General features: G+C 39.8%; 1 protein-coding gene across 1 annotated transcript in view; it reads left to right on the forward strand.

The window, feature by feature from the left end:
- The first annotated feature begins 3,832 nt into the window (after positions 1 to 3,832).
- Positions 3,833 to 15,947, forward strand: part of UBA2 (ubiquitin like modifier activating enzyme 2) — a 31,741-nt gene continuing 19,626 nt past the window's right edge. The window contains exons 1-6 of the mRNA XM_079908168.1: positions 3,833 to 4,020; positions 5,928 to 6,011; positions 6,916 to 6,986; positions 8,187 to 8,251; positions 9,642 to 9,742; positions 11,174 to 11,295. Of these exons, the coding sequence (XP_079764294.1) occupies positions 3,883 to 4,020; positions 5,928 to 6,011; positions 6,916 to 6,986; positions 8,187 to 8,251; positions 9,642 to 9,742; positions 11,174 to 11,295 (581 nt within the window). The 5' untranslated portion in view covers positions 3,833 to 3,882. The remainder of the gene's footprint in view (positions 4,021 to 5,927; positions 6,012 to 6,915; positions 6,987 to 8,186; positions 8,252 to 9,641; positions 9,743 to 11,173; positions 11,296 to 15,947) is intronic.

A 15,947-nucleotide genomic window follows, 5' to 3' on the forward strand; every position in this document is an offset into this window, starting at 1 on the left:
CAGACTGTCAGACCACTCACTCCAACTGGAGCAGAAAACATACTGCTTATATTTGCAGGTATATCACTTTGGATTTATTTAAATGGCCAGAGAGTACCCTCTTTTGATGAGAGGATGGGGTAGAATTGTTGCTTTAAACTGTTGATACAGACATTTGCAGACATCTGAGCTAGGTGTAATGTGGCTGACTTTTAGGTGGAGACAACTTGTGCTTCCAACCAAACATGTTCTTGAATCTAGTTATACATGTTTGTATGAGGTCTTACCAAAATAGAGTACAGATTAGCAGGGGCGTTTCCCATGATCCCATAGAAATAATGTTTGTGACATATTGTTAAGGAAGCAAGATATGAGAAAACAAGTCTAGTGTGAACCCACTTAAATGTAAAACTCTTCATAGTGCTGTGCAAAAGATCTAGATCTGGAAATATAAACACCAGCAAGGCCCTGAGGAGTAGGATTAGGTGTGCAATTTTGTGAGTGGTGCTTTTCAGTTTTTACTTCCTGCACTGGCATCCTATTTGAATTTGTTAAGGTGGGCAAGCATTTTATACTTTATACACACTGTTAAAAGATAAACTGAGGCATAAGAATTTATTTGAGCAAAAATCAATTGGAACCAGGCAGCACCCAATCTAGCAGAAAGGAAGGAGCTTCAAGGAGCTAAACAAAATGACTTTTACAGGCAGAAAGGGACAGGAACAAGAAAGTTTTATCAGCAAAATAGGGGGTTGGTTATTGCCAACTTACTTTCCTTTAGGGGACGGCAGGGGTCTTTCAGGTAGATTACCTAACCAGTGCTGATCCGGTGATTCCTGATTGATGGTTTAAGATTCCATTTCTGGGAGAGCCGAAACTGTAATTAAGTCTCAGTTTGGTGACATGGGGCTTAGCATAAGCGACTCCATTCTGAGCTTGTATCTTGTTTTTAACAACACACCAACCCACGAAGAATAGCAAAGCCTCAGGGTTAGGTGTCCAGCCCAGGCAAAGGAAAGAGGAGGGAGGCAGGAAAGAAGCAAAGGAAGGTGGCTCTATCCACTGTGTGTCTAGTGGGAGAAGGAAGGTCAGCATTTTGTTGAAGACCTCTGTTAGCTTTAGCTGCCACAGGGGGCCTTTATGAGAGCCAGTAGTAGGGAAGGAACATCAGCAGCTTACTATGCAAGGGTGCCTCCCACCCCAACCATGGTTGGGTGCCCTGGCCCTTCCTTCGTCTCATGGATCAGGGCAACAGACTGAGTACCCCTCACAGATCAGGCTTGGTGTGTGGTTCGTGAACCAAGCAACTGATGAGGAAGACCACAGAAGTCAAAAGCATTTTCCTCTGTTTTCCACTGTCAATCAACAAAACGAAGAAAGAAGATAAGAAAAGAGTATATTTGGCGTCATAAGAATTGCAATTCGGAAGACACAGATTTGATTAAAAGGGAAGGAGTGTTCCGGGGAAGAGAAAAAGTCAGGGGCTTAGAAAGGCAAAAGCCACGAGACTGTACTCTGACACAAGAAAAGAAATACTCGTCCTTAGGGATGGCGGTCACGAGTTGTTTTAGGTTAAGGATCTGATAAATAGATAGGCTGTCATGAGTTATATTAGGGTAAGGGTAAGTATCAAGTTTCTGGCAGATGTTCTGGATGCCTTCTTTAGGACAGTAAGTGGTCAAAACGTCAGATTTCATCCAGGCTGAGCCATGCATAAATTACTTTGTCAGTGGCCTTCCAGCTCCATTTTGGAGAGCTCTCTTAGCAATACTCTATTTTGATTTTCCTTTCACACCATCTTTTCCTTTTTTCTTCTAATAATTTTTTCTGATTTTAAAATTCACATTTTCTTTGAGGAGAATGAGCATCTGGGAAATACAGTAAAGTTTAGAGGAGAAATAAAAATTATCCATAATTTCATCACACACAGATACACAAAAATATTAACCATGGTTATTTTCTTCCTGTTTAAAAAAAGTTTTTTTTAACAAAATTTAATCATATGTGTGGTTTTGTATCTTTGTGTTTTCTTTTTCTTTTTTTTTTTGCCTGCCGGGCTCTTCATTGTGGCTCGTGGGCTCCAGAGTGCATGTGCTCAGTAGTTGCAGGTGCTGGCTTAGTTTCCCCGTGGCATGTGGGATCTTAGTTCCCTGATCAGTGATGGAACTCGCGTCCCCTGCATTTGCAGGCAGATTCTTAACCACTGGACCACCAGGGAAGTCCTTGTATCTTTTTCATTCAATATTATGAGTGTTTCCACCATCAATATTTTCCCAGGACGTACTTTGTAACTGAAACTGAGTCCCTTGGAAATCGAGTTCCTTTACTGAGTTTATGATAAATCTCTCTCCAAAACTTTATTCCCTTTCTTATCCCCTCTGATCTCAATCCTGTGCTAACTGAACACTAATCACCCAGAGTCAGATGGCTAAAATTGCTGTTGTTGATAACATCGTTAATGTACTAACCTTGCTATTATAGATGTCATCATTAAGGTATAAACTCATGTTGTTTCTCCAGAGGAAGATGAGCTAACAGACTCCTGAACCATGGACCACGTGGCCAGAAAACTGTAAACCAGAGACAGACATCCTAACTCCCAATTAAGAAATGTCACAGAAATGTCACAAGATGATGATTAATCCCAGCCTCTTTGTTCTTCCCCTTGTGGACTTAAAAAATTATTCACAACCTAAAAGTTGAGAGTTATGTTTTATTTGGCGAGAATTTTTAGGTCTTCAAGCCCGGGAGGCAGCATCTCAAGTAACCCTGAGAAAACTGCTCTTGAGGAGGTGGTGGGGTGGGGAGAGACAGGTTATATAGAAGTTTTGCAACACAGGGCAGGTAGTTGGAACATCAAAGGATTATTCTAAATTAAAGAAAACCAGATACCCCAAATTAAGGAATTTAGTGCTTTTCTATGTATGGGAAGATGCCAAGAGTCTGGGCTCACTGAAATCATTCCTTTGATATGCACCTCAGTTATCTGGGGCCAGTATCCTGTGTTTTCACATCCTCAGTTCCCTCAGGGCTTACGGTAGGGAGTGGCTGTAGTCTGATGGCTGCTAGATGGCAGGTATTCTTTCCTTCCTGAGTTTCCTTGGGGCTCACCAGCTCACGGATGGAGGGCTGCAATTGCTGATGACTGACATCCTTTGTTTACTGATGTGGCAGGAAATATTCCATTCCTCACCCTTAAAAAAAACCCCTAGGGCTTCCCTGGTGGCGCAGTGGTTGAGAGTACGCCTGCCGATGCAGGGGACACGGGTTCGTGCCCCGGTCCGGGAAGATCCCACATGCCGCAGAGCAGCTGGGCCCGTGAGCCATGGCCGCTGGGCCTGCGCGTCCGGAGCCTGTGCTCCGCAACGGGAGAGGCCACAACAGTGAGAGGCCCGCGTACTGAAAAACAAAAAACAAAAAACAAAAAAAAACCCTCTAACTCAGAGACCAAGTTGAAGTGGATCTGAGGCTTGCTTCCCACTCCCTTGCTTGGCACCCTGCAGTAAGTCCTTACTTTGCTGCAAACTCCCCTTGTCAAAGTTTGGCTTTCTTCAGTTGGGGCATAAGAGGCCTTTGCTCGGTTACATATATGCTGCAAAGTATTTTTTTAAAATACACATCAAAAATCTAATAAATCTTAAGCCGGATAGCAGAACTACGCGCCTCGGTGCGAAGCACTACCAGCCCGGAGTACAGCCGGAGGTGTGAAGTGTCTTCTGCTCACAGTCCAGCCCAGTCCGGGCCGCTCGCGGACTGGCCAGGTCCCCAGGCCCCGCCCATTCAGCGCCGACAGGCGGCCGCAGTGCGCAGGAACGGAAGCTAGGCCGCCCCTCCCCCACTCACTTCCGGCCGCGGCTCAGTTCTCCCGCCTCCGCCTGCGCCGAGGCTCGTGGTTGTCCCGCCATGGCACTGTCGCGGGGGCTTCCGCGGGAGCTGGCCGAGGCCGTGGCCGGGGGCCGGGTCCTGGTGGTGGGCGCGGGCGGCATCGGCTGCGAGCTCCTCAAAAACCTCGTGCTCACCGGCTTCTCCCACATCGACCTGGTGAGGGCCAGGCGTGCGCGCGGGCTGAATGGCGGGCCGTGGAGCCGGGGCCGGGGGATCGGGGCCCAGAGGTCCGGACCTGAGCTGTGGGTGCGGGGGCGGACCAAGAGGCCCTGGGGTCGTCGCTGCCCACCTAGAGGGAGCTCTTCGGCGGCTGCGGGGCGGGCGCCGCTGCACGCCGGGCCCGCTCCGCAAGCTGAGGAGGCCAAGGGCCCGGGTCTTCCGGGCGTCCCGCGAAGAGCCGTCCCCCGCCTCCCAGGCAGCGCTAATTTGTGGCGGCTCTGGGGTGTGGAAGAGTCCTCGTGTCTTCGCTTCAGAGCAGTTCCCCAGCTTTAACCGGAGGCAGGAGAGGATTGTCTCGAGTCCCTTGGGGATGTTGTGAGTGTTCAATTCGAAGTCCCCCTTAACTCAAATAATATGCAGAGCAGAGGATGGCGGTGGTAACAACCAGGACCTACTGAGCGCTTGTCCCGAGCCCGGCGCTGTCCTGCGCGGTTTACTCGCCTTAACGCACTTAATCTTCACTACCATCATAGGCTTGTAAACGCTGTCTTCACCCCATTTTATTTTTAACAGATAAGAGGAAAAGTGAGGTACTGTGGGGTTTAGTGACTTACCTAGGACTCCTTTGTGGCTCGCGCTCCTCTCTTCTGGCTGGGTGCAATCTGCGTGACAGTCATTGTTATCACCGTAGATTATTTCGTTAAAGGTATTGGTTAGGATTTTAACTTTTGCATTGTTGAACAGTGACGGGAAGCTACTGTAATTCTGAGTCAAGTCATTTCTGTTAATGTAAACTTTTTAGAGATTGGAGTTGTAGCCTGAAATTTGGATGTGAGTTTATAGAATCTTAAGGTGTAGTGGAAACAGGGAATTATAAAAAAAAAAAAAAGTAGAGGTGGCCGACTGAACTAATAAATGAGTGACTGGGGGGAAAGCATTTACGCGTTTTCCATTGGTTTTTATAGGGTTAGTCTTTCCATTCAGTTCTGTATCCCAAATATGAATGTGGCATAGCTAATACCTACTAATACTTCTTCAAAAGGATCATTTTGTAATAGACAAGGCAGTGAATTTGGGCACCTGAAAAATAAATGCTGATCCTTTTTTATTTGGTTTAATTTTTGTAGTAAATTTAGAAAGCACAGATAAAAAATGTTAGGTGATTGTATGTTTTGGTGATTTTCACCAAAACCATTAGGGTGTTTCACAGAACATTTGATTACTCTTCATGTAACTTTATTGAAATGGAGTGAAAATGGTTTTAGTTATAATTATTTCTTCTCTTATATTTACTTTGAAGCAGCAATTAGATAAGACTTAAAACGTGAGACTTCTAATTGAAGCAGCAATTAGATAAGACTTAAAACGTGAGACTTCTAACCTTGTGTAGAAGCTTCCCTCCACAGCCCTCAAGCAATGATTGTAAATGAAATTGTGTGTGGGTAAAGACTTTTGAATTAAAGAAAGCAGCAAAAATTCAGTAAATCTATTTGGCAAGTATCATTTAAGAAAAAGAACAGGGCACAGTTAGATCTATTATGTTGGATTTGAAAGAGTAATCAGATTGATAGAGAAATGATGGAAATATAATGCATTTTTAGCATCATTTTGTCATCTAAGGAATTTCCTAACATATTTGCCAGTATAATTAAACAAATGAACAAAAAAGCATCCTTTCTAAAATATTTTTGAGAAAGTTGTATCTGAAATTAAATCTTGTTTTGTTTTAATACGCATTAAATTATTTTTATCAATTTAACAACTTTAGTATATTGGTCAAAAAGCATTTTCTCCCCTAACGTGGCAGATATCAAAACTTCTGGGTTATGGATGCTGAGGATAGGGATACGTATTGCTCAGACATACCGAAATTTGTGATTTATCTGGGGTTTATGCATTTGTAGATTGACCTGGATACTATTGATGTCAGCAACCTCAACAGGCAGTTTTTGTTTCAAAAGAAACATGTTGGAAGATCAAAGGCTCAGGTAACTTTGTATTTCTCATATCATTTCTATTTATTCCCTTATATTTCTGCCCTTTGGTGGATCTTCTATTTATGGTATTAGGTTAATTTGGACTCTCTAGTAGGAGGGAGAATATGGGGGAAGCCATCTCTTTTTAGCTGAGGGATTATGAAGAATAAGAAGATGTCTAGAAAAGGACAGAAGACTGTGCCATCCTTTCTTATCTACAGAGGAAATAAAAGTGCTCTACCCAATCCTGTAAATGGTGTCCCCTTCTTAAATTTCTGATTGTTTACTTAGAATGAGCCTTGTGTTCCTACATTGCCTAGAGCTTGGCTGCTCCTGTGTTTGTGGGCAAGAGAAGCTACAGCTTATGTCATTGTCCCCTTTAGAAGAAAACAGCCTCCCCTGAGGTTCTAGCCATCCAGATCTTCCTTTAGTTCCTTGAATGTTCCATCTTGATTCAGGGTTTTAAAACATCTTTCTCTTTGCTTTTTCTCCCAGCTTTTTGGGCAAACTTACACTCTTCTCCTTTTCATTTTTCAGATTTTCTCTAGGCATGCTTTCCTGAATCTCTTAGACTAAATCATATCTTCCACTCATTACAGCCTCTACTTTTTCTGTGTATCATTTATCATAGTTTGTAGTTAAATTTATCTGGATGGTTATTTGATTAATGTCACTTTTGCTCACCAAGTGCCTTATACAGTTTCTGATATATGGAAGATGCTTAGTAAATATTTGTTGAATGGATGAATGACACTTGGTTACTGCATTTGATATTTTTGCTGAAGCTTGCCATTCATGTACAAGTGTATATAAGTAGGTGAAATAACTATTGTCTGCCATAGATAGATTTCATATTCAGATAGAAATGTTGTAGTAATTTAGTAAATTAGTAATTTAGTGTTGTTTGTTTTTCCAGGTTGCCAAAGAAAGTGTACTGCAGTTTTACCCGAAAGCTAATATCATAGCCTACCATGACAGCATCATGAAGTATGCGCTAATTATTATGTTGCAAAATTGTGTTTGCTGTGAATTTTTAATTAAACCTTTAAAGTATAATACTTTTATTAGCTAAATATATGAACTCAGAGTCATTCTGCTTATTTAAAAATTTTTCTAGAATAATTAAAATGTAGTAGGTTGTGTCCACATAAGTGACATTCTTTTAACAGTTCATATATATATATGTGTATATATATATATATGTATATATATATAATTTGAATGATTTAGATAAGAGGTCATTTACTCTAATACTTTCAATAAATAAGTTACTTGGAAACCTAAAAGGACCTTATATTCTTGTTTTAAATAAAGAGATATTCTAAACTATAAGAAATCAATATACATGATGATTCAGACTTTTCTAAATATATTGCTCTCATTCTGATCGATTTCAGCTGTGGCCTTTTTCAGTTTAAAAGGTTCCCTCTCAAAATAATTTGTTTGTTAGGACTGTGACTTCTGTAATATAACACTGGGAATTGTGATGGGGCAGTAGTTTTGATGGTACATAAATATACTCTGATCTCAGTAAAGATAGAGTAAAAATATAATTTTGGAGGCGCTGGGGCAAAGGAACCCTGCGTCTAAAATGTCCTTTATCTATAGTTGTTGTCCACAAGTAAGTGGTTTTAAAAATAATGAGTTCTTGTTTGAGGCCTGGATTAGAGAAAGTCTTATGCTTTCTCAGGGAATTTGTGTTTCCAGCTTCCTTTTCATTCTCTGGATGTTTGCTCTACAAGCTTGCCTATAGCCCTACAACCTCCTTACCCTGTGTTGCTTTCCCAGTGCTGCTAAAAGCAGGGACCCTAGGGGCCTGAACCCTGCCTGATCCTGACCATGTGAGGTGAAGCTACAGGCCAGGCAGATCCTGGGAATGTATTCTTTGTATGTTCCCAGGCACTTGCTGCCCCAAGAAGGCCTGGTGGGACTCTCGAAGGCATGCCAGTTTGAGATTCTGCTCTGTGCCCGAGGTAGCTGGCCAAAACAGATGTGTGGTTTAAATCTGTTTCTGGTGTTTGGGGAAAAATCAAACCTATCTATATTGTAGAGACCCCTAATATCAGTTATTTTTGTACTTTTATTACTTTAATGTGCTTTTTAGGACCCTGTATTATACTGTGAAGCTCATGTGTAAGGCCGGTTGTTTTGGTGACCTTTTTTTTTTGTTGTTGTTTTACTTTGTAGCCCTGACTATAATGTGGAATTTTTTCGACAATTTATATTGGTTATGAATGCTTTAGATAACAGAGGTGAGATTATTTTAATACTTTTAATTCTAAGTATTTCCCTTCCTCCATAACAAGGTTGTTTACAAAATTAGTGTTAATTAAAATATTTCCTTATGAGTTAGAACTTAAAAGACCTAAAGGGAAGTAAGATCAGGTTTAAAGCTTGCCAATTGATTGTAATTTTAACTAGAACTAGTGTGAATATAGGGGAAGTTAAAATCATTAAAGAGGATGATGCATAGGTTGCGTGCATGTATATTTGTTTCAGATTATCCCAGCACTTAAGCACAGTGTGACTTCCTTCGTGTATGTGGAGATCTAAGAAATATCAGTGCCCAAATTTCACCCAAAACCAATTGAGTCAAACTCTGTAAATGGGACCTAAAGATCATATTTTTTCACAGTTCCCCAGATGATCTAAAGGGCAATGAAGGCTGAAAACCACTGTTTTGAGAGTAAGGCAATAGGATGTCAAAGTTAGCATAGAAGTCATGGCTCTTGAATTATTTTGGGTATATCTGGTGCTGCAATATATCAGACTGGATCCTATTACGTGTACACATTTTGGACCATTTAAACTTTACACAAGTTGGTGATATTTCATATAATCAAGTATCATATAGCCAGTTATTGTTAACAAATCTTTGTGTCTGGAATGTGGGGTGAAAATAACTTAAAATACTCTTTCTGTAACTACTTCCACATGTAAAAGTACATCTGTCAAATGAGTTTGTAACAATTTGGGGCCAGAAATATCAAAAGAAAAAACATACAAAGTAGCATTAGAAAGAGGGTAACTCTTTTAACCAGACTCATCTTTTTTCCCCTCACCTTAAACTGCCTTAATAGTTCCAAGTTGGGACTTCCCTGGTGGTCCAGTGGTTGAGACTCTTGAGTTTCTACTGCAGGTGGCGTGGGTTTGATCCTTGGTCGGGGAACTAATACCCTGCATGCCGTGAGGCAAAAAAAAAAAAAAAAGATAAATAGTTCCAAAGTTGATATTCCACATTCTCCATTTACTTCCATGTATTACCTGATAATTTTATTGGAATAAGAGCAAGTTAAGGGGTTGGAAAACGTTGAAACAATGTTTTAGCCATGTTTAATAGAAGTAGGTACAGCAATAGAGGAGGAAGGTGGCACTTCGGTATTAAAAAGTAATATATAGGGGTGCTTCTCCTACAGTAAATTTGTGATATAAATTCCTTACCTTTGAAATTTTGTTGAATGTCTCTTAAATGTCTATAACAGTTGTATTACTCTGGTCATAGCTAAGAAAGTTGTACATGAAATAAAAACAATAAAAAATGGTTTGGGTAAATTTCATCCTAATTAAAGGTAACTACATAATTTCTTTTTTCTTTTTTTCTTTTTTTTGGTAAACTCCTGTTAACTAGTATTTTTCTTCCAGCTGCCCGAAACCATGTTAATAGAATGTGTCTAGCAGCTGATGTCCCTCTTATTGAGAGTGGAACTGCTGGTTATCTTGGGCAAGTAACCACTATCAAAAAGGTAAAGTACTTTTTTTGGTTTGGTTTGTTTTGGTTTGTTTTTTGCTTCCCAAATATTTATTTGGGACCTTAAGGAGGGAAGAAGTAAACTTTGGATCTTTTAGCTCTGTGCAAAGATCTTTTAGCTCTGTGCTGTTTTGTTTCATGTAGCTTATATATTAAAATCCTTAGGCTGGCAAGCATAATAAACTTGCCTTTTTAAATTCTTAGTAGCCGTGAGACTACATGTCATGTTGTAGTTGATATATGGTAAACCAGCCTTCTGAAAAGTTACTTGTCTAAAGTCTGGATTTATAGATCTGAAGAGTACTTTGAAAAAAATTTTTGGAGTATTTGTGAGTACTGACATTTCAAATATTTAGATAAAACTAGAGAATAAGAACAAATACGTGTGTGTTCATAAACCCAGTTTTATACAATCTCAGCATTGTTATTCATTTGCTGCTCAAATCTTTTTTCTTTGAATTCTTTTAAGAAATTAAACATAGATACGTTTGAAGACTCATTTTGCAGGTTTTGAAACTAAAAGGAATTAAACTCTACTTGAAATTTGGTATTTTTGTCTGCTCTTTGGCAGTTTTTCCATATTGAAAATTGTGGCTGTGCTTCAGTTGTTTTTACTGTTTAATATTACTCTTCGAAAGCTTAATTTATATCATTCTACAAAGACTTATAAATATCAGTTTATGAGGGGTGACTGCTTGCCATATCGCTGCCCCCAAGAAAGCATATTGGAAGGACACCAGAAATGGCATTACGCAGAAAACACTTCATCTGCTGCAATTTACATTAAAATATTATTTGCAGGTTTGGGGTCTTTACCATGATCCTGAGACACTAGTGTGTGTTAAGACTGAGATTGAGAATTGCCAAGATAAAGAATATTGTAAGTTTTAGAAAATTATCTCAGGTGCCGTGGACTTCTTTGAAGGATTCCTTACAGTATAACTTTAAACATAACCCTTTAGCAACGAAATGAAGAGTATTTGGTTTGGTAATACTTAGGATTTTCCCATGTATCTGGATAGATCTGGAAATTAGTGCTTTAAATTCACTTAATCTTCAGGAGCTTATAAGGTAAATCTATAAATAATATTTAAATAACTGAGTTTCACAACTTTGAGAGATAATTGGTTGGAAAGTTATTTGTCTTTCCCCGTCTGTTTAGTGTGATCAAGGTAAACTTGTATTTTCTCCTCACCGGGCCAGGAATCAGAGAAGTCCTGGCTTAGTCTTAGCTGTGACTATGGTAGATTCAATTAACTTTTATGTTGTAGTTCCTTATCTGTAAAGTAAGGATTTTGGAGTCACTAATATTTTAAAATTTTCTTGACAGTTGGAATATAGATGAATGAAATGTTTATGATTATATTACAATATTGAGAAGCCACTATGATGGGATAAATGTTTTTCTCATGTCCTGACTTTGCAGGGTGTGACTGAGTGTTACGAATGTCATCCCAAACCAACCCAGAGAACTTTTCCTGGCTGTACAATTCGTAACACACCTTCAGAACCTATTCATTGCATCGTTTGGGCAAAATATTTGTTCAAGTAAGAGTATATATATTTCTGGGCATATTTTTAGTACTGATAATGGACAGTGGGGTCATTCTTATTTAAATACCTTGGAGAAATTGTACTTATGATGATGAAGCTTAGTCTGACTGGAGACAGGCATGTAACTAAATAAATACAAATCTATGTATTTGGAAATACTAAAACATACTTAGAAGTAACTCATTGGTTAAAAAAGAAATAATGGAAGTTGAAAATACTTCGTAATAATACTGAAAATACTACATGTGGAACTTGTAAGATACATTGAATGTGGTAGTTGGAAGAAAAGATACAGGCTTACACATATGAAGAGAGGTGAACATTAATGAGCAAAGCATCCAACTTATGTTAGAAAAAGAACAACATAAAGTCAAAAAAATTAGAAGGAACGGTATAATTGAGGTAAGAGCAAAAAATAAGTTGGCAAGTTTGATCATAAAAAGGAGAGGGGGATAGTTAACTAAGTGGGGAATATAATCTCAACACAGATTAGAATAATAAGGGGGACAAAAGGGATGATAATAAAAGATTATGCCGCTACATATTCCCCCCACCCCCAGCTGCGGTGGGTCTTTGTTGCGGCATGCAGAAGCCTCTGCTGTGGCATGCAGGCTCTCTAGTTGTGGCCCTCATACTCAGGCTGCGTGTGGGCTTAGTTCCCTGACCAAGGGTGGAACCCGCATCCCCTGCATTGGAAGGTGGATTCTTAAGCACTAGACCAGCAGGGAAGTCCCTATGTCAGTACATTTTAAAAACTTAATGATTAGATAAATTCATTTTAAAAACTTAGAAAACTGACTCAAAAAGAAATAAAAGGCTCCCTAGGGAAATTTAATCAGTGGTTTAAATTTCTCTGACTGATGCACCAAACCTATGTGAATTTATAGGTGATTTCCACTAAATTTGCAAGGGATATATCATTCTAATCTTATATAAAGTTTCAGAGAAACTTTTTTAAAAAATGGAATACTTCATGTTTTGGGGCTATCATATCTTTTTTTTTTTTTTTTTTGCGGTACGCAGGCCTCTCACTGTTGTGGCCTCTCCCGTTGGCGGAGCACAGGCTCCGGATGCGCAGGCTCAGCGGCCATGGCTCGTGGGCCTAGCCACTCCGCGTCATGTGGGATCTTCCCGGACCGCACGAACCCGTGTCCCCTGCATCGGCAGGCGGACTCTCAACCACTGGGCCACCAGGGAAGCCCCCAGGGGCTATCATATCTTTGATAGCAAAACCAGTTAAGGCTGGGGACTTCTCTGGTGGTCCACTGGGTAAGACTATGCGCTCCTAATGCAGGGGGCCCAGGTTCGATCCTGGGTCAGGGAACTAGATCCTGCATGCATGCTGCAACTAAGAGTCCGCATGCCACAACTAAGACCAGGCACTGCATGCACGCATGCATGAATAAATAAATAACCTCTTCTTTTTTAAGAGAGGGCATTTTGTTATTTATTTATTTACTTATGTATTTATTTACTTTTGGCTGCATTGGGTCTTCGTTGCTGCACGCAGGCTTTCTCTAGTTGCGGCGAGCAGGGGCTGCTGTTTGTTGTGGTGTGCGGTCTTATTGTAGTGGCTTCTCTTGTTGTGGAGCATGGGCTCTAGGTGCGCGGGCTTTAGTAGTTGTGGCTCGCAGGCTCAGTAGTTGTGACTCGTGGGCTCTAGAGCGCAGGCTCAGTAGTTGTGGTGCACAGGCTTCCTGGATCTGCGGCATGTGGGATGTTCCCAGACCAGGGCTCGAACCCGTGACCCCTGCATTGGCAGGCGGGTTCTTAACCACTGTGCCACCAGGGATGTCCTACATACATTATTTAAAAAACAAAACAGTTAAGGCTGTTATAAGAGGAAAATTGCGAGACATTCTCATTCATAAATGTAGATGAAAAAATCCTATACAAAACATTAGCATACAAATCTAGAATGGTGTAAAACAAAAGTATACCATAACCAAACTGTATTTACTCCAGGAATGCAAGCATGGTTTAACACTAGAAAAATCTATAAATGGCATTTACTTCATTAAGAATTTAAAGAGGAACTATATAATCTTCATAGATGTCGAAAAAGCATTTGGTAAAATTTAGCAAACACCTTTTCATGACAAAAATTCTTAGTAAACTAGGAAGAGAACTTTATCAACCTGATAAAAAATATTTTCTAGAAATCTACAGCAAACATTAGTTTTCTTTATTTTTTGATTAAGGTATAATCACTCAGAAAAGTACACATATAATAGTATAACAACAAAATTTCACAAGAAATACACTTGCAAGCTTTATTTACTTGGCAAACATTTTTTTTCTTTTTTAATAGACTTTTTAGAACAGCTTCAGATTTACAGAACGATTGAGAAGATAGCACAGAGTTCCCACACCCAGTTTCCTGTTACTAACATCTTAGTATGACGTACATAACAATGAGCCAATATTGATACATTATTTATTAACCAAAGTCCATAGTTTATTTAAATCTCCTTAGTTTTTGCCCAATGTCTTTTTTTCTGTTCCAGGATACCCCATTATAGTTAGTTATATCTTTAGGCCCACCTTAAGGGGGCTGTGACAGTTTCTTAAGACTTTGCTTGTTTTTGATGACCTTGTTAGTTTTGAAGAGTACTGGTCAGGTTTTTTTTTGGCTGCATTGGGTCTTCGTTGCTGCGTGCAGGCTTTCTCTAGTTGCAGCGAGTGGGTGCTGCTCTTCATTGTGGTGCACAGGCTTCTCATTGCGGTGGCTTCTTGTTGCGGAGCATGGGCTCTAGGCACGCAGGCTCAGTAGTTGCAGTGCGCGGGCTCTGGGGTGCAGGCTCCGTAGTTGTGACGCACGGGCTTAGTTGCTCCACAGCACGTGGGATCTTCCCGGACCAGGGATTGAACCCGTGTCCCCCTGCATTGGCAGGCGGATTCTTAACCACTGCACCACCAGGGAAGTCCCTGGTCAGGTATTTTTTAGGATGCCCCACTGTCGGAATTTGTCTGATGTTTTTCTCTTGATGATACTGTGGTTATGGATTTTTGGGAGAAAGATCACAGAGGTAAAGTGCCATTTTCATCATATCATATGAAGGGTACATGTTGTCAACATGTTTTATGACTATTAATGTAGGCCTTGATTACTTTAAGGTAGTGTTTGTTTTCTCCACTGTAAAGCTACTCTCTCCCCTTTCTATATTGTCCTGTCTCTTCTCACCCATTTATTGATATCAGTGTGGACTCATTGATATTGAATATGGTTTCGGTTATAATCTTATACTGTTTTATTTTGTTGCTCAAATTGTTCCAGCTTTGGCCACTGGGAGCTCTTCAGTTGGCTTTGTGCTCTTTGATATACTGCCATCAATGTGTGGGGGTTTTTTGGAGCAATTCCTTACTTTCTGGTACTACAAGATGCTCCACGCTCATCTTTTATGTTTCCTGCTTCAGCCCTAGAATTAGACATTTCTTCAAGGAGCCCTGGTTCCTTTAATTGAAGAATGATACTAGCAACCAAGATGCAAGTGCTTAGGCATAGTTCTGGGGTGCCATTTCTTTTAGGCCCTCTTAGCTGACAGAGCAAAAAATATGTTTATACTAATTTGTATATATAAAATATTGATATGATTCAATGCAATTCTAATTAAAATCTCATCAGGGATTTTATTGGAACTTGTTCAGCTGATTCTGAAATTTATATGGAAGAATAAAGCCTAAGCAGAACCACAAAACACTCTTGGAAAAGAGTAAGTTGAGGGGACTTGCTCTAACAGATTTCAAGATTTAATATAAGGTAAAAATAATTTAGTGAGTTGCTGGTGCAGGGATAGAAAAACAGACTGTAACTGAGGTTGCACAGTAGATCCCAGATGAAAGAAGGGACTAAATAGAAGGGAAGGCAGTTCACTACCAATGTGGAAAAAAATTGTATTCTCTACTTCAAACGATATGTGTAAATTAACAATATATAGAAATTAAGTCCAAGTGGATTAATTATTCAGATGTGAAAGACAAAACTTTAAATTTTTCTAATATAGAAGAAAACCTTTATCTTTGGGGTTAAGGAACAATTTCTCAAGATACAGAAGTGTTAATTATAAAATAAAGGATTGATACATTCAAATTCATTTAGTGTTTCGTCACCAAGAGACATTAAATGATGTATAAATAATAAGCTGTTATATGGGATGAAATAGCTGTAACATATAAGCAACTAAAACTGTGATCTGGAATATATTCCTGTAATCAATAGGAAAAAGACAACCTGACAAAATAATACTAACAGACATTTTTTCACTTAAAGGGAAACCCAAATAGGCAATAAGCAAATGAAGATAGTGTTTAACTTTATGATTGACTTGCAAAATCATGAATAAACCCACAGTAACATACTATTTTATACTTGCTAGTTTGGCGCAGAACATTAGGTGCGGAGAGGAAGTAAGTCGATAGGAACTCTTATATGCCGTTGTGGGGCTGTATTTTGGGGCACAGCCAGTGTGGGAAACAAATGGCCATTTTCTTGTAAAGTGTATCAGGATCTTTGAGATTTTTACTGTGCAAAGGATTTCTTTAAGATAGCTTTATTATCAGACTTCCCTGGTGGTCCAGTGGTTAAGACTCCGTACTTCCCATGTAGCGGGCACAGGTTCGATCCCTGGTCGGGGAAGTTCCGCGTG

The sequence above is a fragment of the Stenella coeruleoalba genome, assembly GCF_951394435.1.
Source record: "Stenella coeruleoalba genome assembly, chromosome: 20".
NCBI classification, from domain to species: domain Eukaryota; kingdom Metazoa; phylum Chordata; class Mammalia; order Artiodactyla; family Delphinidae; genus Stenella; species Stenella coeruleoalba.